Consider the following 26,360-nt stretch of genomic DNA (forward strand, 5'->3'; position numbering starts at 1 on the left):
TGTACCTCAACAAAAAAAACTTTGATGTCATTTGTAAAACCAAAATTGATGAATTAAGGATAGTTATAATCACTTCATTATTAAAATCAATTTAAATTGTATACGCTTTAAAAGCATCTTTTGTAAATAAGATGTATTAAAATGTTTCGAAAAAATGCTTATTCCAATGAGTATGTAGATTGTTCCAAACATTGTCATCCCTTTATCAACTGGAGTGAACCAAAAGTTAAAAGTTACCATTCTCTTTGACTCACAAGTTTTAGTTTGTGGAAATTTAATTGGGGTATAACTCCATGTCAAAAACCTTTTGGACATCTGAATGCAATTCCCACAAACTTGGTTTGCGATGGTTCGGTGGTTGCATTGGCGCAATCTTTGCTCCATAATTTCTCATATGTGATGTGGCGAAGAACGAGCTCGATCAAAATCTGTGAGAGACCTTCCGCGATTTTAGCGTGTGCGAACACGCGGGGACTCCTTTATTGTCTCAAGCACTGGTTTCCAATACCTACAACCGCGTACCCTGTGTTGGCTCAACCCCAACTCCGTCGCCTGCTCTTCATCTTCATTTAACTCCAACTTTGGCACCACCAACAGATCTGTTAATTTTGTTTGCAATTGCTTTGTCTTCTCGGCACTGCCATTGTTCGAAGAAAAAACAGATAAATTGCCAGCACCAACGGCTGGAAAAACTCTAGAGTTACAGGAATGCTTTCTATCGGCGGAGTTGCATTGAGAAGCTAACAAATTAAGCGAGGCCATGTCAGAAGACGTTAGTACACACCGCAAATATTTTTGCATTGGCAGAAGAACATAGACGCCCCCCAACGCCAAATCCTCCTCAGCACGGAGTGCTGCGATGCGACGCCCTGCTTGGAGATCATTGAAATGGCACACGAACTGTTGGGGATTGTCCACCATAAGCTCTCCCACCTTAATTGCCTCCCCAAATTTTTCAATGCTACCATCGCTCCACCGTATAACTTTCACTGCCGCAGTGGTTCTGCACAGTTTAGCAGAGCACAGGTGATTCCCCATTGATTTTTGTTTCTTGATTTCAAGCTTTATATAACCCGCCTCTCTCTACAAATCGATCTATTTATTTCCTCTCAGCGCTAGCCTGATTGAAGGGAATAATAACGGATTTCTGTGCGAAAGAGCGGTAACTCTTGGCCTCTGAGAGTATTGGAGAGGAAATCCTGGGGATAGTGATAATGGGTAGTTGGTTTGATGTGAGAAGATGAGGCATATCAGTATATGTAGATGATACATAACACAATTAGGAAGAAGGCGTCCACAATCGAGATGGTTGCAGAAAACGCAACGAAAGACTCCAAACGCGGATGCAGATGAGTGTACCGACGACTTTGACGATTCCATAAAGTTGACTCAATCCAACCAGTGCCCCCACTATCAATGATGTTCATTGGCTGATGTTGACATTCTCTGGACACTTACTCCACTAACTCCATCTCCATCATGGATGTAGAGTAGTTGGATTTTACTGAATCATAATCGTAAGAATCTTGAAAATTTTGAATGCACAAGAGGTTGAACATATACACTCCAAACATTACACAGATTAATCCATTATTTTATTGGCTTTTCATTTCGAGATTGGGTACATTTTTCAAACTTTGAGTACCGTAAAGAAATTAAATTCTGAAGGGTGTGGGAAATATCTATTCTAGATTGTTTTACATATACACTCCAAACATTACACAGATTAATCCATTATTTTATTGGCTTTTCATTTCGAGATTGGGTACATTTTTCAAACTTTGAGTACCGTAAAGAAATTAAATTCTGAAGGGTGTGGGAAATATCTATTCTAGATTGTTTTAGATGTTTTTTGTTTTTCTCTCTATTGGTTTGGATTGATATAGGTATTAATATTAAAATTTAAAATTTTATTTCAAATAAAGCAAAAGCATCTAACATCTATTTATATTTATATAATATCATGGAAGACCATCAGTTTAGCATCTCCATGACATACAATTATTTATCAAGACGGTCACAAGGATTGATTGTCGTTGGACGTATGAATGGTCGTGGCAACATTCGAGTGGATGTTTGAGGATTTCTAATTTTGTGAAGTAGGGTAATATTATTATGATTTGAATTTTTTTTATTGGATTTTTTTTTGGTATAAAGTAAAATAGGTAAGTGTAATATGAGGTTTTTTGTTTTTTGTTTTTTCCTTGGTGTAAAAAGTAATTGATATTAATTATTGAATGTTTGAATAAATTTAAAAATATAATAGTGAAACATATTTGAATAAAAGAAGGAATTAGTCTATGGGGTTTTGGATTGACAGTGAATAGGTGTATTGTTAAGGCATTCATTGCCATAGGTCACTAGTTCAAATCCCCTGTGGGTGCTTATCTACAAAAAAGAATGAATTAATGGACTAGATAACTTTGGAGCAAAATAACTATAGGTACATAGATAATTTTGGATAAATGTTAACTTTAAGATTATCATTTCTTACAAAAGTTAAGAGTTTATTGAAATGTGCTTGTGCACATTTTTATTTCATCTTTAGCTTATGAGATTATCCAAATAATGATCATTATTCTCATTATATTTGCATTAAATGAATAGATTCATAAATTTAATAATGAAACACATTTGAATAGGAGGAAGGAAAGCAATTAATGGACTAAATAACTTTGGAGCAAAATAGAGATAAATGTATAGATAATTTTGAATGTAACATTAGTTGTTTATTAATCAAGCTAAGAGTTTATTGAAAAGTGTTTGTGCACATTTTATTTCATCTTTAACATATGTACAATAATGATCATTAATTTCACTATAATTTCATTAAATGATTATTTAAGATTAAATAGAAAGTGAAATAAATATATTATTATTTAAGATTAAATAGAAAGTGAAATAAATATATTATCAATATTTTATTGTTAGAAAATTATTACAATTATCATAAGTTTATTCCATATTTATTAATATTTATTTGTAATTTTTTATTATATATATTTAATAAATTTTTATATTAAATTTGAAATAATATAAATAAAAAAGTGTCGATTATTTGTTATATATTGCAATCTCATCCATAATATTTACCATGAATATAAAAAATTCAATTATAATAATATAAAATATTGATGGTCTAATTATATTAATTAGTATTTTTTTATTATAATAATTCTTAAATAATTTTAACATTTTTTTTCATTAATATAAAGTTAAAGCCTTTTTGTTTTAAATGATTTTATTTTAATTTAAATTAAAAATCAATAACTTATTAATCTAAGCATATATCTAAATAATTAAAAGAATATAAATCTCTATTTAAAAAAAAATATAAAGTTAAAGCCTTTTTGTTTTAAATTATTTTATTTTAATTTAAATTAAAAATCAATAACTTATTAATCTAACCATATATCTAAATAATTAAAAGAATATAAATCTCTATTTAAAAAAATAAATCTATATTTAAAATTATTCGTTTAAATTTAATACAATTTTAAATAATTCGGTAAATAAATTTAAAGGTTTATAATTTTAACATAAATTTAATTTTATTATATTAAGAGCGTAATTATGTCTAACTATGATTTAATTTAAAGTTAATTAGAGTTATGATTCATGAAATAAAACATTTCAAATATTAATTGTTTTATTACAAATGAGTTATTATACGCTGAAACAAGGTTATATTGTTTTTGTTGTGAAATTTCTAAATAGATTTTATATAGTTCATTAGAAGTTTGAAAAAAAAATAACACTGGTTGACTGAAGAGAATGTCTGCGCGCGCTTTGGAGCCTCTGCGCCCTGCCCCTTCGGCCCTGAGTTTCAGCTTGCCCCTGCCTGGCAGCTCTGCTGCTGGGCATCCGGTGCTCCCGCGCCCTGTTCCCCTTCTGTCCTGCATTTCTTTGACGGCTCCCGCCTGGCAGCTCATGCTGCTGGGCTTTTATCCTTGCTCCTGGTTGCCTTGTTCGCGGGTCTTTTTGTGTCTGTTCTTGGCCTGTTATGGCCCCTCCGGAGGCGCCACCGGAGGATGCCTTCCAGCAAGCATTCTCTGACCTGGTGCGTTCTCTTCCGCCTCAGCGAAATCGTCCCTCTGTTTCGAAGTTTGTTAAAAAACTGGAAGGGTTGCAGGAAGTCTCTCTGCCTCCAACCTTGCCTCGTCTGGCTGCGCTTGCCTTAGCTGAAAGAGGTCTTATTGGGCAGTTTACAGGTCTATGGCCCTCTCCTAAAACTGTCTAGAGGTGGGTAGAAAGGAACTGGTCAGACAAAACTCAAGGGAAAATCTCTATCAGATTTTGTGGAAAAGGATATTTTACTTTCCATTTTGAAACCAAGGAAGATAAGGATTTAATATTTCGAAATGGTCCTTATTTCATGGATTCCAGAGGACTGTACCATAATAAGTGGACTCCATATTTTGATCCGAAGCTGGACATCCCTAGTGCTGTGCCTGTTTGGGTCCGCCTTCCACACCTCCCCCTGCATTGCTGGGGAGATGAGTCAATGCACGCCGTAGGGAGTGCTATAGGGAAATATATTGACCGGAGCGAACCTAAAGATAACATGCAGGCCTGTGCTTGCATTTGCGTTGAAGTTGATTTGGGGAAAGGCTTGCCAGAAGCCATCAAGCTAAAGGTGGATGACTGGACACACATTCAGTAGCTCGACTACGAGCAGATTCCCTTCAAGTGTAAGGTATGTCATGAATATGGTCACTTTGCAAATCGATGCTCTAAACTTCTTAATGTTGACAATTCTCCACAGGAAGAACAATGGGAAGGAGTTAAAAAAAAAAAAAGACAACCCCTAACCCCATCCCTCCTCATGATGCTGGGCCTTCCCTTCGTCCCCTTCCCACTCCCCCTTCCAACCCCTCCCCCCCTTCTCCGCCCCCCTCCTCTTCCCTTCTTCCCCTTCTTAGCCGGCTTGATCCCCTCTCCTCCTCTCCTTCTTCCAATCCCTTTCACCTCCTTTCCCAACCCGAGGATCCCCCTTCTCCTAAGATTCAATCTCCTTCTGATCCTTCCCTTCCCTTGTCCATTTCCTCTTCCCTCCCTTCTGATCCCCCCCCTCCCAGAACCACTAGAAGCAGCTCCAAAGAGCATGGATCCATTCCTGAAAACCAAAAGAAGCCTGGACGAAAATTGACCAAACAACATAGAGACGAAAATGCACAAAAAGACATAGCTTTGGGTATTCAGAATCCTATAGAATCTTATATACAAGGGCAGATAAACAAGGACTCAACAAATAAAGATCTGGGAGGAAGAGCACCTCCTCGCACTCCATTGAAATGATGAAAATGCTTTCCTGGAACAACAGGGGATTGGGGCACCCCACCAAAACAAACGCCTTAAAAGATCTCTTAAACCAAGAAAGACCAGAGATAGTTCTACTCCAAGAAACAAAGCTGGGACAGGCAGAGATGAATCAAATTATTGAGAAGCACAAATTTTATCAAGGATGTGTGTGCGAATCTAGAGGGGCCTCAGGAGGAATCGCCACTCTTTGGCTCCAAGACAAATGGATCAAGATAGCAGAAACAGTGGAACGACATTGGATAAAGACTACTTTGCAGAATAAGATGAGCAGTTACCAGCTAATCATTTTCAATGTCTACGTTCCGAATCACTACAGAGATAAGGAGGCTTGCTGGACATCTCTCAGCAACAACATTGCAGAGGAAGAGAACAACAATATAATTGTAGGCAGCGACTTAAACCTTATCCTTCACGCTAATGAAAAGCGTGGCGGTAGCTTCAATCCTGACCCCTTCAAAAATCAGTTGGAGCACGTTATGCAGCTCACAGATCTCGTTGATATTGTCCCAAAGAACCGCAAGTTTACCTGGAGCAACCGCAGGCTTGGCAAAAATAATATAATGGAAAGGCTGGATCGAATATTGGTAAATGTTTCTTTTCTCTCATCTTTTGCTGTTGTTCATGCTTCTATTCTCCCCTTCGCTATCTCAGATCATTATCCCACTGTTTTAGCTTTTGAATCCCATCGTCCCCTGGGGCCAATCCCTTTTAAATATAGCCCCTTATGGAATCATATTTCGGCTGCCAAATCTCTAGTCCAGCAAACTTGGCGCCAGCATATAGAAGGTTCACCCAGCTATATATGGGAAAGCAAATTGAGAAATGTCAGGCACGCTCTCAAGAACTGGGCAAAATCCCAATATAAAGAACCAGAAGCAAAGAAGCTGGATGTAAAAGCTAAAATTGAAAATTTACACCATGCTATGGAAAACCAAGAATACACTCAAGCAAGTAAAAGTCAAGAAGAGGATTTCTACAGTCAACTCTACAGCATCAGGAGAGAAGAGGAAGAAAAATGGCGCATAAAATCAAGACAGGTTTGGCTGAAAAGTGGGGATAGGAATACATCCTTCTTCCACAAGCAAGCAACTGTTAGACAAATTAGGAACAATATAACAGCTATTATAGACAGCGCAGGTAACCAGCACAATGATCAAGCTTCCATTAAAAACGCGGCTACAACACATTTTAGAGAGCTCCTAACAGAAAAAGGGGAAGAGGAGAATTACACTGATTTCTTACAGCATATGCCAAATAAAATATCAGCAGAAGCCAATGAAAGACTGAATGAAGAGATTAAAGAGGAAGAAATCTTGGGAGCTATCTGGTGCCTCCAACCTGACAAAGCTCCAGGCCCGGATGGTTTCCCAATCTGTTTCTACAGGGAATTCTGGGAAACCATCAAAAAGGACCTCATCAAGTATTACAAATGGATACAAAGGAAAAATAAAATTGGAGGCTTCACAAATTCAACCCATCTTGTTCTCATCCCTAAAGAGAGCTACCCCTCTACCTTTTCCCGCTTCCGTCCTATTTCCCTATGCAACTCTTCATATAATTTTTTCATAAAAATCCTTGCCTCCCGACTAAAGCCTCTCTTGCCAAGCCTTATTTCTGAAAATCAAGGCGGTTTTATGGCCAACAGACAAATTTCTGACTCTATCTTACTTGTCCAGGAAGCCATTCACTCAAGCCTTTCTAGAAAGGAAAAGGGCTTCATTCTGAAACTAGACTTGGCTAATGCCTTTGACAGAGTCTGGCACTCCTTTCTCTTTGCTACTCTTCAAAAAATGGGCTTCTCTTCCCCCTTCATTAACCTCATAAAAACCTGCATATCTGGACCTTGGATCGCCCCTCTCATCAATGGAAGACCCGACCCTGCTTTCCAATCCTCAAGAGGATTGAGGCAAGGTTGTCCTCTCTCTCCCTACTTATTCATCTTAATGGCTGAGTCTTTCAGTTGTTTCCTTGATCATAAGAGACAACTAGGCCTCATCATCGGAATCAAATTTGAAGATGGAGTGAAAAACATCAATCACTCTCAATTTGCAGATGATACCCTGCTGATTGGAGGAGCTTCTGCAATAATTACTCGAAGGTTCAAGCTCCTTCTTGATAAGTATATGAGATACTCTGGAGGAATGATTAACCATATCAAAAGCTGCATTTACGGCTGGAATTCTTCAGCCCAAACTCTCCAAAACCTATCCATCATCTTTGGGGTGTCGTGCAAGTTAAAATGGGACCACTTCAGCTACTTGGGAATGCCAGTAAGCATGGGTCATGCTAGAGCCGAAATCTGGGACAAAATTCTTGATAAATTAAAAAAAAAGTCCACAACTGGGGATCCTTCTGGCTCAACCCAGCCGGCCGAATGGTGCTCCTTAAATCTGGGCTGTCTTCGCTTCCTTTATATCAGTTCTCCTTAGCTCAGGCGCCTACCTCTTTTCATCACAAAATGGAAAGTATTCTTAGACATTTCTTATGGCAGGGAGGAAAGAACGATAAGAAAAAATTTAACCTGGTCAGCTGGAAACAAGTTATTCAGAGCCAGGAAAAAGGCGGGCTTGGAATCAGATCTCCATTGTTCACTAACTTAGCTTTTGGTGGCAAGCTTATTTGGAGATTGTTAGAGGAGCAGCAAGCTTGGTGGAAAAGAGTCATTGAGGTCAAATATCTTAATACTCCAAGGCAACAATTGCTAGTTAGTGAAATTCCGGTAAGGAGCAGCACAGGTATTTGGAGACTTTGTAAAAAAGCCATTTCTTTTATGGCTCAAAATGTCTCAATGGTTCCCACAGGTGGGAACAAAGTCAGCATTGCAAGCGATAAGATTATGGGAAATAAAGCCATCAGCAGCTTTACAGGTATGGAACCAATCATTCTCTACTTCCAAAGCAAGGGACTATATCACTTAAATCAAATATCTCATTGGGACACAAAAACGCAGGCATGGAAAGGCTGGAGCTTCCCTCCCATCCCTGATCATCTCAAAGAATCCTTTAATAATTTCCAGAACCATCTTCACAACATCGCACCTATAACTAAAAATGGTGTTGACGGTTTCCATTGGGATCCTACGGGTTCAAGCTATTCAATTCAGGCAGGTTATAATTTTTTGTGCAATAGGGATCTCCCCACTTCTCCATGGACGTATTGGAAAGCAACATGGAAAGCTGAAGCCATTCCCAAGGTTAAATTCTTCATATGGACCCTTTTAAAAGGGAAGACTCTCACCTCAGAAAATCTGCAAAAGAGAGGCATCTTGGGCCCTTCTCAATGTCCGAATTGTCTTGAAGCTGAAGAGACCATGCAACATCTCTTTATTTCATGCCCTTTCGCCATCTCCTGTTGGAAAGGTATAGTCCCCTTTGTCCCACTCACCTGGAATTCACATCAGTCCATTGGCGAAGCCCTAAGCATCTGGAAGAAAAGCTATCCATGGCCAAATAAGAAAAATAGCGTTGTCAAGAGGGTATGGGATGCCCTCCCTTACGCTCTCTTATGGAAACTTTGGATCGCAAGAAACCGCAAGGTTTTCAGGGGCCAGGAGACTTTAACCAGACATCTTTGCAATAAAGCCAAAAGTCTGGCTATAGAAACCATAGCTGCCAAGAATTCTAAGAAAATCGACATGGCCAGCTTCTGTAGCGAAGAGAGAGATTTTATCAAGAATCTGATAGACAAGTGTAGCAACCTCTCTCCAGCAGTCAATTACAATAGCTATTCCAATACCTCTGGTCATAACTGGAAAATAAGATTAAAGCAGGGTGAATTCACTGAATGGATCTCCAACAGCAACACTCATATCATCTTCTTCGATGGCGCCTCCAAGTCTAATCCGGGAGCTGCGGGAGCAGGGGGAATCATCTATTCGCCTAAAGGAGACCCCCTTATTTCCTTTGAGTGGGGTCTGGGAAATCTCTCCAATAATAGAGCTGAGGCCCTGGCTCTCTATCAAAGCCTGCTCCAACTTCAAAACCTTGGAATTAAGAAAGCTTGGATTTTTGGGGACTCTGCTATTATCATCAGTCTCATGATTAGCAAGAGAATGCCCTCAAATATCCATATTCAGCGAATCATCAGTAGATGTCAAAGCATGATCAGCCAATCTGGGGAGATAAAACTCTTTCATGTCCTCCGCACTTTAAACCGAGAAGCAGACAAGTTCGCCAGTCAAGCTTGTTCCAGAACCAAAGGGAATTTTTCTGCAATAACAAAGTTTCATTTCAATATCTTCCCTGATCTTCTTTTTGACTAATGCTATTCCGTTTAAGATCGTCTTCTGATCGACCTTCTAAGGAGCCCCCTGTCCAAATCCTCTACAATTCTGATTTGGTTTCCCTCCTCTGCCATATGTCTTGTGCCCCTTTCCTTCTGACTCCTCTTGCCCTTTGCTTCCTATTCTCTCTAGTGAAATTCGAGAAGTCTCACCGTGTGCCTCTGTCCCTTATCCTTTCCAGTTTTCTGGCTACAATGGCCTGGACTCAGGTGTTGTTCATCGTTGCCGCTCTTCATTCTATCGCCCTTCAATTCTATCGCTCTCATATCCAAGTTACCATGGGAAATTATATGTTGGAGATCCTTATTAATTCAAGTGCAAGTTGCCACAGACTCATCAAGTTTCCAGAGGATTCTTATGCGTGGCAGATCAGAATTTTAAATACAGATTAAGATGTTTTGCAAATCTTGTTTTCTCCTCTTCCAATTTGTTCGGATTTATACATGTATCAGCCTTCCTCAAGTTAAAAACCTCCGGAGAATAGCAAATTGTAGCAATATCGTCGAAGAGCAGCCATTCCATTCAAGCTCTAAGTTTGTACTTCTGGAGCTTTGCCTCCTTTTATTTTTTTGAATTATAAACAACAGCCAATTTTGTGAAAAAAAAAGTTTGAAAAAAATAAATATTAAACTAAATATTTTGAAAATAAAAAATAAATTTGTTTTTTTTTGTAAATTTGAATTTTTATTTTTTGATTGGTTCATTTAAATGAACTGATTAATTTCATGTTGTTTAAAATTGAATTGTCAAAAAAATATTTAAAAAACAAAAAATCAAAAAAAATCTTATATCTAAATTTTATAAAAATACACCTCGCTTTTCTAATATTTATTTTTACTATATAGTTTTACTAATAAAAAATGTACAAGACAATAAAACAATAAATATAGTTATTCATATATTATATTATATTATTTTTTATTTCATAGTTTTTAACTTGATACTAGCCAAAAAAGTTATATTGCAATCAATTTTGTCAAACTATGCTTGACTTTTAATTAATTTATAAATTTTTATATAGCATAACTATAGTTTTGAAATATTTAATTATTAAATCAAATATTTTATAATTATAAAAATATTTTTCTATTCTTTTGAAAAATATATTCCAATCTTTTGAAAAATATATTCCAATTTTCTGATTGGAAAAGAACAATGAAGTGTATAATTTTATAGGTTTAAAAATATATTTGTCAGAAATAAAAAAATTAGTTAAAAAAATTAGGTTATAACTCGCATACCATATAAATATATATTTAATATCATGTACCATAAGTTAATTAATTATTAGTTTTCATATTATTGTATTTGACTTCACCTCTTATATGTCTATTAAAATACATTAATAAGTTAATTAATTGTTAGTTTTCATATTATTGTTTTAGACATGTACGAATTCTTTTATCTGGTTGTAACATTAAATATCAATCACATGAATATCAATCAAACGAATCTCTAGAATGAGTCTAGATGGGTGGAATCAGGGGTTAAATTTGACGCCCGTATGCTCGTATTTCTCATTTTTCCCCGTAAAATATGTTTTAATTTAAAACCTCCATGTCATACGCAACTTGTCATTCATTTTCAAAACCGTCATATTGACGGGCATGTTTAAAAATTAAAAGTTTTAATTTTTTTTTTTATAAATTATATATATATATATATATAAGTTTATAACCTATGGCATTTTTGATATGGTGTACCGTGTGACAGTGATCGGATGGCTATCACCGTATGGCATTTTTAATATGGTGTACCGTGTGACAGTGATCGGATGGCTAATGCTATCACCGTATGATGTATCAGATCTGCGGTGCGGATTTTGCATTCAATTCGCATTGGGCCCTTCGGGTTTACCGCTTACCAGTTACCAACTTACCATCAGATTCCATTAATGAGTCCGCGGGGAAATAATCCATCAATTTACCACCGAATCCCATTCCATTAATGAGTCCGCGGGGAAATAATCCATCAATTTACCACCGATTCACCGAATCCCCAATGCCCATCACTTGTAAGTTGTGAATCTGTGATGTGCAGCGTGTTGTAGCCTGTAAGTTGTGACTCAGACTCTCAGAGTCATCTTCACTGCTTGTCTGTGTGTAAATTGGTGGGAGAATTGGGTTATGGTAGATAGGTCTTTCGAACGTCGATGTCGGCCAGCACCCCGCTGATCTGTAGACTGTGCATCGTGAATCAGGTATTTTGAATTCTTTTGTTTTGCTTTTTCTGATTACGAGTTCCAGCGTCCCTGTGCTCTTGACAGTGGGAGCTGTAGGGAACTCTCTTTATTTTTCTGAAAGATTTTGTGTTGGGTTCTGCTATGTATATCCTCCCAAATATGGATATCTTCATTTGAAAATGGAATGGGGGTATGCATGTCTTCTGACGATGAATATTTACATGTAAAAACTGGGATAGAGGAGAGATGGATAAGAAGAAACAACATCTATAATTTGCATCACAAGTGTAGGTACTCCTTAATATTGGTTTTGCTTTGCTGTTATGGTTGTGTACCATTGATTTTCGTTATGATATCTAGTTTACCAGTGTTTTGTCTTGGAATTCAGTAAAACATTCCAGGATTACATTTTGTGCTTTTGTCAAATCAGAAGGTAAGCATTGATGCGTACCATGTTTTCAAAATCCCAAAGAAGAATTTGATATGCATCTACTGGTTTTCTTTGTCTGCCATAGGGAAGTTGCATGCTAACAAGATTCTTCAACTTGTTACGGAGATGATGCTATTTGTCGTGAAACATAACTGTGTGCGCTGGAGGCTAAACTTAACGTACAATTAAATAATTTTAAGAATCAGTATACATTTCCTAAGATTGCTTGACATAAATTAAACAGTATGAAAAAAAGGTGAGGTTATAAACTGACGAGGCTGACGGTAAAACCTTCGCGTTTTTGCTGACTAAAAACTTATTTATGAATTCACAAGTTGCACGAAAAAAGTATTAAATAGGTCAGTTCAAACCACGTTTAAAATTCAATTAGCTATTCTCTTATAGATAAAGGAGTTGTATTTGAATGCGTCATACCTTATATATATATGGTGCCTGATACCCATTCAAATTCATATAGGGTTTTTGACTGGTTCAAAGCTTATTATTTTGAATAAAAACCAAAGAAAGCACAAATGTCTAGTAGTGGAGGATCATATATGATTACGTGGAACCAAGTTGGGATAAGGTCTGAAACGCACTCCTGTTTTATTTTATTTTATATGAATTAATAGGCATGTTTTATTTTAGATGAACTAATAGCCAGTTTACGTCTTATTGAAAAAGCTGGGACGAGTAAGGAATTGCTGAAGCCTGAAACTATAGAAAATTCTAGATTTGGTGTTTGGGTAGGTATTTGCAGGCCGTTCCTGTTATTGTCCCTTAACGTTATTGTTCACACAAGTATTTGAAACTCTAACACAAATCTACACTTTTGGACAATTTTTTTTTTAAGTGGTTAGAGTTCATAATATTTAGTTGGTCTTTTTGTGAGTCTTTCCTCATCCACAGATCCACCTCTACACATCCTGGAAAAATTAAAAATTATTTTTGTGAGTCTTTCCTCATCCACCTTTAAGAACTGCCCCAAAGAATTCTGGATTAGGCCCTCTAAAAACTTAGGGCATAATGCTTGTCCGAAATCCTTTGGGCAAAGTTTGGGCTCCATATGGAAAAATAAGCCCCTTTTATTCTTCATTTGCATAGATTTTAACATAGAAAACTCCCTCCCTAAACACAAAGATATGTGCTTCGGTGAGTCTGTAAATCCATTAAAAAAATATGCTATGCTTGATTTTATTCTTAACAAACCAGTTCACAGAGCACAGATGAAACTTGTACAAATAAATTTTAAAAGTCATATGATGGGCAGTTTAAAAAATAAAAACGTCATAAAAAAATTCCTTGACGGGTAGGGTCACCCGTCAAATTTAACCCCTGGGTGGAATCACCTCGGTTTTTGTTTAAATCAAAGATTCAGTTTATAGAGTAGATATGGCCGTATTTTTAAGTACTAAGGTGTAATGTTCCTCGTGGAAATTTTAGAATGATAACAAGACAGGTAAAAATGAATAACACAAAAAAATTCAGAGTACTAAGGTGTAATGTTCCTTGTGGAAATTTTTCAATGATAACAAGACATGAAAAAATGAATAACACAAAAAATTCAAAAACGCATACACATAAACCACAAATTCTTGCAAATCTCCAAATTGGGCATTTTTTATTAATGGTACAAATGAGTTGGAGAAAGTGCACCTGGGTTTGCACAAGGTAAGCTACAAGCATCAAGTAATGAGTATGAGAAAGCCCAATGGCTCCAATAATTGCACAAGGTAAGCTACAAGCTTCAAGTAATGAGTATGAAAAAGCCCAATGGCTCCAATAACCAGCGCCAGAAAATTGCATTGCTGCTCCAAAACTACACTGTTGTCTGACTTCACCCCTTGATTTTCCCCTTCTAGAGTGCCCAGAAAATTCTAGGAAATTGGGATTGTGATCCTTGCCCAAAACCCAGAAAAACCCAAAAAGAGTTTCCCTTAGTTCCAACCTTCAAAAGTTGACCCTTCATAGCTTTGCCCTCCTCCAAATACGAATTATGTTGTTGTGATTGATCCTGTTAATATCTGCACTCACAACTCCAACAATCCTCCTCAAATGGCCCTCCAAGTGATCTCCTAGTTCCCTAGTGCCAAAATCCCCGGGATAATGTTGCCCCAACACATCTCACCCTAATGATTGCACAATCATGGAGGAGATACACAGTCTTGCATGTGATGAAATGAGCGCTATGTATGGGATGACACTCTTGTCCGTAGATTCCCTCTACACTCTTGAAAATGGTGAAAGGATGCTCCTTTAGCTTCTTCGGGATAATTTCCCTACATCCCTACTCTCCAAATGGCTAGTGAATTCACCCTCTACGCAGTGATGGCTCTTGGACTGCGTGTTACACTCTAGAAATGTGTATGACATACAACCTATGCTTCTTTCGGTCTTGGTGATGAAGGAAAGCCTTCCATGGGTGGCACTCGAAGTCCACTGAAGAAAGGTTGAGCTTCTTTCCTTGGGAATCTCGTGTGCTAAACAACACAATGTTGGCTCAGCTGAACAGTTAAGGCAAATTCGATTTTCAAATAGACAAAAGACCCTATTTCTCCCTCATACCTTCATTTTATAATTGTTGGCCATGCATTTCATGTGGGTCCCTCCACCAATTTGATTTTCCTCAAGGAATTTGAATTCCTTCTTCCCCAAGTGCGTACTTTATGTGGGCCCCATATTTGACTATCAATTTAATCTTTCATTTTCTCTAATGTTGGGGACTCCCTCCACCCACTTTTCCTAAGTGTACATGACAAACTATTTTGCAACACCTAATTGCAAACGTAGAAATTCATATTATCAAAATTAATTTAATTGGGGACATTCCAGTCCTCCACACAAAAAATTGCTTGTCCTCAAGCAATGCTTGAATAAGCACCTTCTTGCTCAACTGACCCCAACAGTCTCTGCACATAATACCGGGGTCCCAAATGTAGCACTCAGCCATCCCTGATCTCTAACCCGTCCTGCCACGATCCCAAGCCATCTTGATCTACGTAAGGCATCCCTTACTCCACTCGTTGTCCAACTCATCATAGGCACTAGACATCCCTTGCATGTTGTCACTAAGTAGAGCATCATGGTAGTATAAAATACCGATCATCTCCTCGTGAAACGGCTCTACTTTATAGTCTCCCTCATGCACTTTAGGAGTAGACCCCTGAAGACGCAATCCAATCCTTGTGGGATGGAATCCTTGTCTACCTGTACTAACCCTCATCTCCTCCTACTGATCACCCTGCCACACTGGTGAAGTCCCCCACATCACCAACAAGTTGTTAAAACCCAATGGAAGATTTGGATGACCTTCCCCTCTAGGAACCAACTCACCTCTATGGATAGTTGAACTGCCAAGCTCTGTTATGCCAGAATCCCTTGCCCGTCGCAAAATGAACCTATCTGTTGACATCATGACACCTCGATCATATCTGACTGCTCAACATGCTCATACTGGATCCTCTTCTCCTGCAATGCTCAACCACTATATCTATCATGATAAGTGTTATGCCCCACCTGCCAAAGTAACTCAGCAATGCTCGAGTCCTCCATTCCATGGCTAGCCTCAATCCTGAGAAGCAACCTTCCTCGCCATAGGATGAAGGTCTCAATGACTCCCCATGTGTCAGCCTGGGAAAGAACCAGATCACCCTCCATCGTAACCCTGCAAATCGAGAAGTGGAGTGATCCACTTGCCAACTGGATCCCCAGATCCCCCAGCCATACTGGGAGCTCACAACTCCCACTCCTCATGGGTTTCCCTTGCATAGCACTACTATCTGCTAGATCCCATCTGGCCCTCATCTTTGACCCTTGTATGTATCCCATAGGTGGACCACAAGTATCAGGAATATGTCCCATGCATGCCAATCTTCCCTGCTCCTGCTAGATTGCACAATGAAATCTATTATCCGAACTCCTGATGATACACCCGAACATTGCTTGGAGTCTAGACACCCTCCTTTAGATGAGGCCTACCATCCACTATTCCTCATGCATATGTAGCGCCTCATATTGCCTCACAAAAGGTGTATCATGGAACTCCCTAGCGATCACCTCCCCAAGTGTGAGCCTAGGGGTGGAACATATTCTCCCTCGGCAGTAGACCACACCATCCTTAATACGGTGTTCGTCAACTCGTACACCCACCAAATGCCTCAACTGGAGCATCTCCTTCTTACCCATGAAACAATGCATCTCATCCAGCTGTCTAGGGTGAGCGTCTCATGTCTTGCTACCTGTACTAAGGGTATCATGGAACAACAACTCGACCCTCAACAATTGTAAGTCATGTTTGAGAGCGATAGGTATGTAAGTCCCCATGGGTATGACCAAGAGTTCGCATGGACATCAAAATGTAATCGCATGGGTGCCCCTCTCTCTATCCTGGTGCTATTGATAACTCCATTGAAGACCTGACTCTATTGAGCAAGATGTCCCCAGATGCTCAGCAGTGCCCCCATCATACAGGGTGAGCTGCATCCAATGGTACACCTCCTCTCACCCCATGGTGTAAACCCATGCACCACAACACACCACCATGCATCTACATGCTCGCCTGCAAACCACTGCTCAATGGTGCATTCTCCTACATCCCACTGAATGCCATGATCTCAAACTCAGATAGTATGCATCAACCCGCACCCTACCAGTATCGCCTCCACTGTCGTATCACTGTACCCTCTAATGCATGGGCCTCACCTCCAAATCCTCCCTGAGAGACACAAGAGGAGAATCCTCATATGTACCAGTGGTGATGCCACCACTGTGTTACTCCTCAGTGACTGTTGAGTCCCAACTATCTACAGAGAGTCCTTGGCCCCAAACAAGGCACTATCTGGTGGCCTGCCAATGCCACCTCCTCCAAAAACTCCTGCCAGAGTATGTTGATCATCTGGTTATCCCATGTACAACCATCATACCAAAATGACCTAGGGAGTCCCCTCATAAATTGACGGGCCACTGGCGCTGACTAAGACTCCCCTAATGAATGCTTGTGCTCAATCGCTGGGTCAAATATACCACCAATGTTGTAGTCAATCTGCATATTATCTGGTAAGGGGTAGGTAGTCCCAGTTAGATCCCAATGCCAACCTAAGACTCTAGTATCCCCGATGCCTGAACGTGCCTGCTGACTCTCACCCTGACCTATGACCAACCCCATATGCTTAGCCCACTCCATCAAGCACCAAATTAGAATCTTTCACCATCCAACCCCAAGGGAAGGATCAATAGCATAAACTCTTTTACACTGAACTAACTCTACATCCTTCCAAGGATCCATCCTGGCAACACATGTCACCTCATCTTACCATCTTGGTCAACACATAAAATATGTTGAGGTGACTCTACCTCTCCCTCTCCAATGTGTAGCGGTAACTTGCTAGTTCTACCGGCCTCATCTATGCATGTCTTAGTAGGGTTGCCCCATCGCTCCAATGTGCACTCCAACTAAACCATTAGGGAAGCCAACCATTCCCCAACATGAGTCAGTTTGGCTACTCACTCAACACAAACCACTCTCATGCCCTCGAACTCCTCGTTCTGCTACAGAATGGCCTCTTGCACTGTCATGGCCTTCTTTCTTGATGCTACAAGGCTATCTCGGAACTGATGAAATTGTGGAGGGCGACTATCCTCTGTAAGACGGATCACTAATCTGGACCCCTTGTCTCTTCTAGTACCTCCTCAATGAAAAGTATGCCTCCAGGCACCTCATCAACCTATTGTGGGCAACCATCGTCTAGAAAATGGGTCATAGCACTAGGTACCTCATCAATTATTGGCATCTCATCAATAGATGGCCCTCTAAGTGTATGCTCTAATCCCTCAACTGAGGTGTTAGCTGGACCTACCAAAGAGGCCCCCAACAATGCTGACTCTTGCGCCACACTGGGTATATCGATGTGCCCCTCACCATCTTGAATTTCCTCCTGCTCAACCTCCTCCTCAAGCTCTTTACATCTAAATCCCAGCCTCCACCAGCAGAAACGCCCCCTGGTCTCACCCTCTAATTGTCCTTGTCCTTCCCACTCCCTTTGAGGGGGTCTAGTGTCCTTTCAGTCAAATCTCTCCACGAGTGTCTGTGTGAACTTGGTGTAGGATGTGATATGTGCATGACCCAAAGGGATCAACCCTCGGTACCACCACTCCATAGCATCTCAATCCAAGTGAAAAGTGGCATGTCTAATAGCATCTGCCTCCCTCATGGGGTTTAGCCAGAAATATGTATCTAGTTCTTGTACCCATATTCTAACATAACTCTTAGATGAGCCATCAAAGTGGGTGAGGGTCATTTTTCCCTCAATGTTATTCACTATCCCTTGACCCATGGGCTTGTCTATGGTTCACCCATCACAGTGCATACACACCCAAGTCTTCCATAATCTTGTTGGAAACCCCACAACTAGCCAAGATCATGCTATGATACCACTATAATGTTCCTAGTGGAAATTTTACAATGATAACAAGTAATGCAAAAATGAATAACACGAAAAAATTCAGAAATTCATACACATAAACCATAAATTTCTGCAAATCCCCAAACTGGGTAATTTTTATTAATAATATTTGTTGTGGTACAAATGAGTTGGAGAAAGTGCACTTGGGATTGCACAAGGCAAGTTACAAGCACCAGGTGTTGAGTATGAGAAAGCCCAACGGCTGCAATAACTAGCTCCAGAAAACTACGTTGCTGCTCCAAAACTACACTGTTGCCTGACTTTGTCCGCTAATTTCCCCCTCTAAAGTGCTTAGAAAATTCTAGGAATTTGGGATTGTGATCCTTGCCCAAAACGTAGAAAAACACAGAAAGAGTTTCCCTTGGTTCCAACATTCAAAAGTTGACCCTTCATAGCTTGGCCCTTCCAATACGAATTATGTTTTTGTGGTTCATCCTATCAATATCTGCACTCCCAACTCCAACAATCATCATCAAAATGGCCCTCCAAGTTATCTCCCAACTCCCCAGCTCCAAAATCCCTGGGATAATGTTGCCCCAACACCCAATTACAAACATAGAAATTCATCTTAGCAAAATTAATTTAATTGAGGCCATTACATAAGATGGATGTGGTGCTCCTATCAAAGTTAATAAGAAAATATTTTCAATTTTGTTTTCCAAAAAATTACAATCGTGTTAACTTTATATATATGATTTTATTTTTATAAGAAAATAATTTTTTAAAATTTTAAATACAAATAAAATAAATAATTAAGATTTATAATTGATTTAAATTTTTTATATTTTAAAATTTATATTTTAAGAACACATGAACTTTAATTTATAATACACTACAGACATTTTCTTCGTGGGAGATGCAAACGACGAATGAACGACTTTTTACATTATCGTAAAATATGGTGTACAACAAACTGAAACAACAGAATTTTTTAATTATAAAATTTTTCTTATAGGAACTAAATAACTTTCCATATTAAAATATGGCCTAGAGTCTTGGACACTTAGAGTTTTCTTGGAGCATTCTAGCTTTGGAGAAAGGAAAGGAAAAACAAGCAAAGGAAGGACAAGGAAAGGAAGGAAAGAAAAGATCAAGCAAGTAAGAGTAGGATCAAGTAGCTTCAACATGAATACTTGTAGGTAACATATTGCATGTGTGATTTCCTAGATGGTTTTGACATGCATGGCTTTGCATGTTGGTATATGGTTCTCTTCCAGTCGGTCGAATGGTTTTACTGGGTTATGACATTGTTTTTCGTCCTTGCCTTTTTCCAGATAGCGATGGTAGGATGGGATTTTTTTTCTTGGTTTTGAGCTTTGTAATTTCCAAATAGTTTTGGAATCTGGGGCGGAGGTGGTTTTAGGAAAATCCCAAAGGCCTAGGAATCCATTGACTAGTTCTAGTAGGATACACAATAAATCTTGAGGATGGAGTCTCGGTTTAGGGCTTAGCGATCCGATGTGGATTGCAGCAAAGACTCAGAGACTGGTGTCTCGGATTAGGGCCTAGTGATCTAGTGTGTATTGTGGTAAAGCTTGAGCAATAAGGAGACAAAAAATTCCTCAAGGATAATTATGGAGTCTGGAAGCATTCCAAGCTTAGTTTGGGTATAGTGATCTCGGTGTCAATTTTGGTGAGATCACGGTTTGGTGAGGGTGGAGGTGGTTTAAGCTCTGGATTCCCTTGGTTGTTTTTGGATTGGTTTATCCATGAGATCCGACATTCATGTTTGGAATATGGCATGGGGGTGACTGGCCAAAATAAAAACTTGGTTCAGCCATGTCTATGGTCGGGTGGTACGTGGAAGTACCAAACCTGGTCACCTTTGCCTATGTTTAATAAAAGCTAAGTCCTCTTGCTTTTTTAGTTGTTAATATGTGGCTTTGATGGTTGTTATCTCATTTTTATTTTCATGGTTTAATGTTGATTATAATTCTAGTTATATGCTTGGTTATTGCCATGGATATTTCATGTATTTACTTGTAACTGAAAGGATAATGGATGCAAGACCTAATTGATGTCAAAGTAGTTAAGGGAAGAGGGTGGTGATCCTTCTTGTTAAGTCTCACATTCGTTATTAGTCATTTATGCTCTGTCTTGTATTCATTTCCTCTATATTGCATTGATGTCAAGTGTTTGAGAGAATGTCAATCCCGGTTGGGGATGGTTGGACCTAGTATTGGAGTCAGTTTTGATTTGTAAGTCTTGTCATTATGTAAATTATGGGTTCTAAAAGTGTCATTGAGTTCTAGTCAGTGACCTGGGCTATGGGCCTGAAATAGTGGCTAAAATCCTGGAGATGTAGGCACAACAATGGGTAGAAAAGTCTCTGGACACATGCATACCCATATTGTGGGAGCATCTGCAGCCTTCTGGATGCATCCTTGTCCATATCAAGGGAGCGTTCGTGGGTTTAATCATTTGAAAACTCAGTGGGACCTAGGTTCTGGTTACCTAAGTGGTTGGAATGGTTCCTGGGAGTCCTGTTACTAATGTGGAAGGTCTGTATGGTGTGTTTCTGTTGGTTCCATTTCCTTAAGGTGACTTAGGAATTCAAATCATATCATTGTAACTTCTCGTCACATGTTTACCCCGGTTGGCTGATTACTTGGGTAGATGTGGGGAGGAGGGTGTTATATATTGGTATCAAAGCATGGTTCACCACTCAGACTGGATGGGTTGTGTGTTGCTCATGCATTCATGTTGATTGCATATGTGTGCCTTGTGTTGTAAGACCATGTGCTTGTTGCATTTGTATGGTATGGGTTATGGTTTTAGTGAGGTCACCATGGGAAGTTGATGGTGTTGTTGTGGAGTGTGTCTTCATGAGTGTATGGTTGATTATGCATTGTTATGAACGTTAGTATTCGCATGTGGTCAAGTGTGCAGTGATATAGTTGTTGTTGTTGTCATGCATGAGGTCCTAGTATGTGTAGTTGATATGGTCGTGCATTGATGATTCGACCCTAGCTAGAATGATGGTTACATGGTTATATGCTTATGTATTATATGTATATATCTTGTCACTATTATGTTATACATGTTTTATGTTGATTAGTGGATCTTGCAGACAAGGTATCCTCCCCCAATTATGCTAAAGTATGTTGTTTCATTATGATTTGCTTTAGCTGACATGATATACCTTTCAGGAAGAATATCCAGGATGAATAAAAAGATGGTAGACTACAGTTGCTGAGAATCTCCCTATGGATCTAAAGAGTAGTTTGGTATTTGGAACTCTTCTTATTTGGCACTGTTATAGACATATTTGGGAACTACAACCCCAATCATATATGTCCATAAACCAAGGGCTTCTAAGTCCCTAAAAGTGTTGTTTCATACCCTGAAGGAGCAAGGTCAGCTAATTACATCATCTCCTAAAAGTTCTCCATGAAAAACTACTTAGAACTGGTCAATGCAGGACCATACAGACTACCTAGTGCTAAGGGTGCGATGCATCTCACCTGCCACATGAAAAAAGTGTGATGCATACTAGAAAGCCCTTTTGTAGGGTGCGATGAGCGAGAACAGACAAATGGCACAAGCAGTTTGCTAGGTGGAGACCCTGAGAATCTTCTAGAAGCTGCTCATTTGACACTTGTCTCTTTGAATTCGCCCAAGGATGAGTAATAGATCATGAAATCTCCAAGTGGAACCAAGAACTATTAGAGAGATGACACTAATCAAAATCCCAGACGCTGACTTACCCCCCTGCAAACATCTATATATGGATCCCTCATCCCAGAGATCCAAAGGCTGGAATTTTGTAATTTGCAAGGAAGTGTTGTTGGTTTCTCTTTGAAGACATGGTTGGGTGATCTTGCCTTGTATGAGGTGAAGAGGGCTTTCATGCTGGGAGGATGGCATTGGGTCAAACCAAGTGGTTGTAATCCTCTCTTTTACTACTTCTATCAATAAAGCTATTTGAGTTTTCCTCCATATTCTTGTGTATCTCTGAATATTGTGTTGATATATGCATTTGTATGGTCAATATATATCTGATCCTATATTGTTTATAGTGATATATCTCTATGCTTTGATGGTATTATGCTGCTTTGACTCTACAAGTGCTCTTTGAAGTGGGACAAGTAAGGAAGGAGTGGCGAGATTCTGTCAAAGGGGAAAGGAAATAAGCAAGGAGCCAAGCGAAAGACTGAGGTTGGTACTCTCTACTTCTTTCTCATCTATCTCTCATAAAGGAAAGCACAAGTGCCTTTAGTTTGTTTGTAAGATAGCTACCCATCTTAGTGGGACTAGCAGTTCTGAATAGACACTAGTTTCCCTGATAACAAAATGGCGACTCTGCTGGGGAGCGAATAGTTTGATTTCTTGTCTCTATTTGTTTGCTTCATAAACTACAGATGGAGCCTGAAGTTAAGCCAGCTAGCCTTCGAACTGCATTTTCTATGCAAGTGTAAAGTAAATCAATGCTGCTTCAGTCAATTTCTGGGTTTGTTTATGAACTGAACAACTGACTTGCAAACATCCTAAGTGCCCTAGAGGTAGCTCAAGTAACCTCATTAGATCAGCCCCTATACTTTGTATTTACTGACTATCATTAGCTCGGCCTAAATCCCTGGACTAAGCTACAAACTGTGACTAAAAACCAAGTTAAAGTCTCATTCCTGGACCATCGCACTGTCTCCTTTTGGTAGTTTGGATGCATCGCACCTCCCGTGTGCAGTAGGTGGGATGCATCCCTGTTTCCCTGTGTTACAGGTGCGATGATCAGGTAAGACTGTTTCTGCCTCCAGATTTTGGTTTTTTCTTCACTGTCTTCAACATTATTCAAGAGTTTTGTTGTCTGTGATCGGTAGGCCACTGTTGAAACCCCCTTCCTTTGTATTATAAGAATTGTGAATGTTTTTATGTATTTTTCACCATTTACAGTTCTCCTTTAAAAAATAGTAACTTAATCAAACTGTCGTCTTTTGATTTGAAAGTGTCGCAAGTGTCGTTTTCAATCAAAGAAAAGAATCCTTCTCTTTTTGATAGTCGATTACATGGTTACTCTTGTATTTGATCCGAATTAATAGTATTTCAAGTGTCGAAAGCAGTTTTCAATTCAAAATCGCAAAGTGTCGTCTTGTCTTCCTCTCATTTTTTGAAAAGAAGATCGTTAGTACTGTCGCTTTGAAAGAAGAAATAATTCAGATTTGTACTGAGCATTCTTTTTGTCATTCACACATTAAGAAAGCGGAAAAAAAATACATGCATGTGCATTTGCACTTAGACTGCTTGATTTTGATTTACGACAGTGCATCTAATGTGTGCTCTCTGCTCTATGTTGAAAGAATTTTGCTTCTCTTTCCTTACTAGCTAGGATTTTCATTACATAAAAGGAGAGTAAACCACTGTTTATCATCTTATATTGCATATTTAGGAGTTGTATATCTACATCACGTGGTGAACCTCAAAGACAAACTTCTTAAGAAAGATCAACTGTAAAATAAATTCAATGAACATAAAAATGCTTTGGAACCTAATGCACAACATCTAGAAGTCTAGGCTAGAGACGTATTCTGGCATCGTAAAACCTGGTAACTATGCTTTCATCATAGGTTGGGTGATTCCTCCTCTTTGAGATGACAAGTGCCAGTATGGACTTGTTCTCCCACATACCATCGAGTATATATTAGGAGACCACAATAGGCTATATCCTTTATCCTTAGGAAGCAGTGTCTGCCACCCTATCGATCACAATGCATTGAACACAACATTTGGGAAGATTGACTGCCGTACTGTAAAAAGTATTGTGCAGTTTTGTGATTGGTTTGGTAATCCCTCTGTCTAGATTTCCAGAGTAGTCTCTTTCATTCCTTTTCAGACTCCTTAAAGGAAAAGGTCCATCTGAGCACTTTTCACTTCAGGCTCATTAAAAATCGAAGGCGACTAGAGTCATCTTTAGCTTTTTCTTGACTCCTAGAAATTGAAAAATCAAGTTGTGTCAAAGCGTCTAAAATTTATTTTAAACAGAATAATGTCATTGTTCCCTTGTTGATCTTAGGTTGAGAAAATGGAGTCCACCAATCAAGGATTTCCCCTCGGGGGAAATCCTAGTCCTTTCTCCTCTTGGGGAGATGTTGGTGCACCTCATATGGCCACATTGTCCCTTCCAGGATTGACAATTGGCCTGCCAGTATGGCTTTTCTCGACCTCTGTCATTCAAAGAACCATGATTCCTGAGCAATCAAATCAGCAACTAGATGATACTAGAGTTATCCCCCAACCTTCTACTTCGTTTGTTTCTCCCTCTCCTTCTTCCTCTTCACTTGGTGAAGATAGTAAAACGAAAAACCAACTAACTGAGAAGAAGAAGAAAGGGAAGGAGAAGAAGAAGAAGGAGCCAATGGCAAAAAATGGGCAACCATACATTGTCTAGTGAAAATCCACACACTGCACCATGCAAACCTAAATCTCCATGTGTCATCTGCAAAGGGGACCACTATCATCGAGATTGTCCTTGCATCCCACGGATCTTAAGGGACTGGTCTCCCCGCTTGCACAATCCGGTGTCGTCAACCTCTGACGATCATGTTGAGAGTACACTGTCAACTAGTGAAAACAAAGTCACCGGACAAAAAGGAAGATCTAAATTTCCTTGCAGACTGTGTGAAGGTGATCATGCCCTCCATCGTTGTCCCTTCCTGGATGAAGCTAAAAGAGTCTTGGATAACTGTCCTGCATCACCGCAGCGACTTCCTCCTGGATACAAGAAACTCTTGCCGAGTCCATTGCTAGTTGAAAATCCGACTGACACACCTTTGTTTTTGGTCAAAGCACCTATCATTGAAGATAAACCCTCTGAGTCCACATCAGACCAAATTCAATAGGCCGAGACGGCAGTCGACCCCATCTTGTCGAGATAATATAGTCACCAAAGAGAATGAGAACGACACCGTTCAAATTCTTTTCGTAAACACAGAATCCGATGAACATGGGGACAATCTACCCATTCCTTTACCACAGGAAGGAAGTTTGTTAGAGATGTATCCAACTATTTACTTGGTCCCACCTCCAAGCAACCTAGTCATCTCCTTCGATTGGAATATACTAGGCAGACCCCATCTACCATCTAATGTACCATTCCGAATCATAGTGCAAACTTACAGAATGGTCATGGTTGGTACCATCATAGATGAAGGGGTTTCTGTGAGTATCCTTTCCTCAACTTCTTGGAAAGCACTTGGTTCACCATCGCTTTTGCCTGAGATGTGAAATATGACAGGCTTCGACAAAGGAACCAGTCGACTATTAGGGATCCTTCCAAATTTATCTATAACTTTGAGAAGGTAAACCGCTTATCTAAACGTAATGGTAGTCCAAGGGCCTTTAGATTACAATCTACTCCTTGGGTACGACTACATTTATAGCATGGGAGCTATTGTTTCCTCACTCTTTCGAGTGATGTGTTTTCCGCATGAAGGCAGAGTGGTCCAGCTCGTAGACTAGCTTTCATTCCCCGGTTCACACATAGCTAATAGTCAAATGCCATCCCTAATAGGTCTTTTTGCGTAAGGAATGTCTCATCAATCTCCAGTCTGTCCACCTGATGAGCACGAGTGATTCGGTGGTTGTGACTGAAACCCAGGGGGCATGCACCCTGGTCTGCTTCGGCAAGAAAACTTCAGGTATAGGGTAAGTTTCCGCGGAGGATATATGACTGGTATGACACACCCGTTC

The 26,360-nt window shown here is 39.3% G+C and overlaps 2 protein-coding genes across 2 annotated transcripts; one reads left to right on the forward strand and one right to left on the reverse strand.

Annotated features, from left to right (window-relative positions):
- Positions 1-259: 259 nt before the first annotated feature.
- Positions 260-1,215, reverse strand: LOC149177958 (uncharacterized). Its single transcript, XM_089423501.1, has one exon. The coding sequence runs from the start codon at positions 1,036-1,038 to the stop codon at positions 451-453; it is 588 nt and encodes a 195-aa protein (XP_089279627.1). The 5' UTR covers positions 1,039-1,215; the 3' UTR covers positions 260-450.
- A 4,211-nt stretch (positions 1,216-5,426) lies between these two features.
- LOC149177959 (uncharacterized) lies at positions 5,427-9,583 on the forward strand. Its single transcript, XM_089421932.1, has 5 exons — positions 5,427-6,742; positions 7,283-7,592; positions 7,814-8,041; positions 8,124-8,189; positions 8,273-9,583. Exons 1-5 carry the CDS (start codon positions 5,427-5,429, stop codon positions 9,581-9,583), a joined length of 3,231 nt encoding a protein of 1,076 aa, XP_089278058.1.
- The last annotated feature ends 16,777 nt before the right edge of the window (positions 9,584-26,360 follow it).

The sequence above is a fragment of the Pinus tabuliformis genome, chromosome 4_1 (genome assembly GCF_031772625.1).
Source record: "Pinus tabuliformis cultivar Carrire ecotype Pingquan chromosome 4_1, CPIR1, whole genome shotgun sequence".
Lineage (NCBI taxonomy): Eukaryota > Viridiplantae > Streptophyta > Pinopsida > Pinales > Pinaceae > Pinus > Pinus tabuliformis.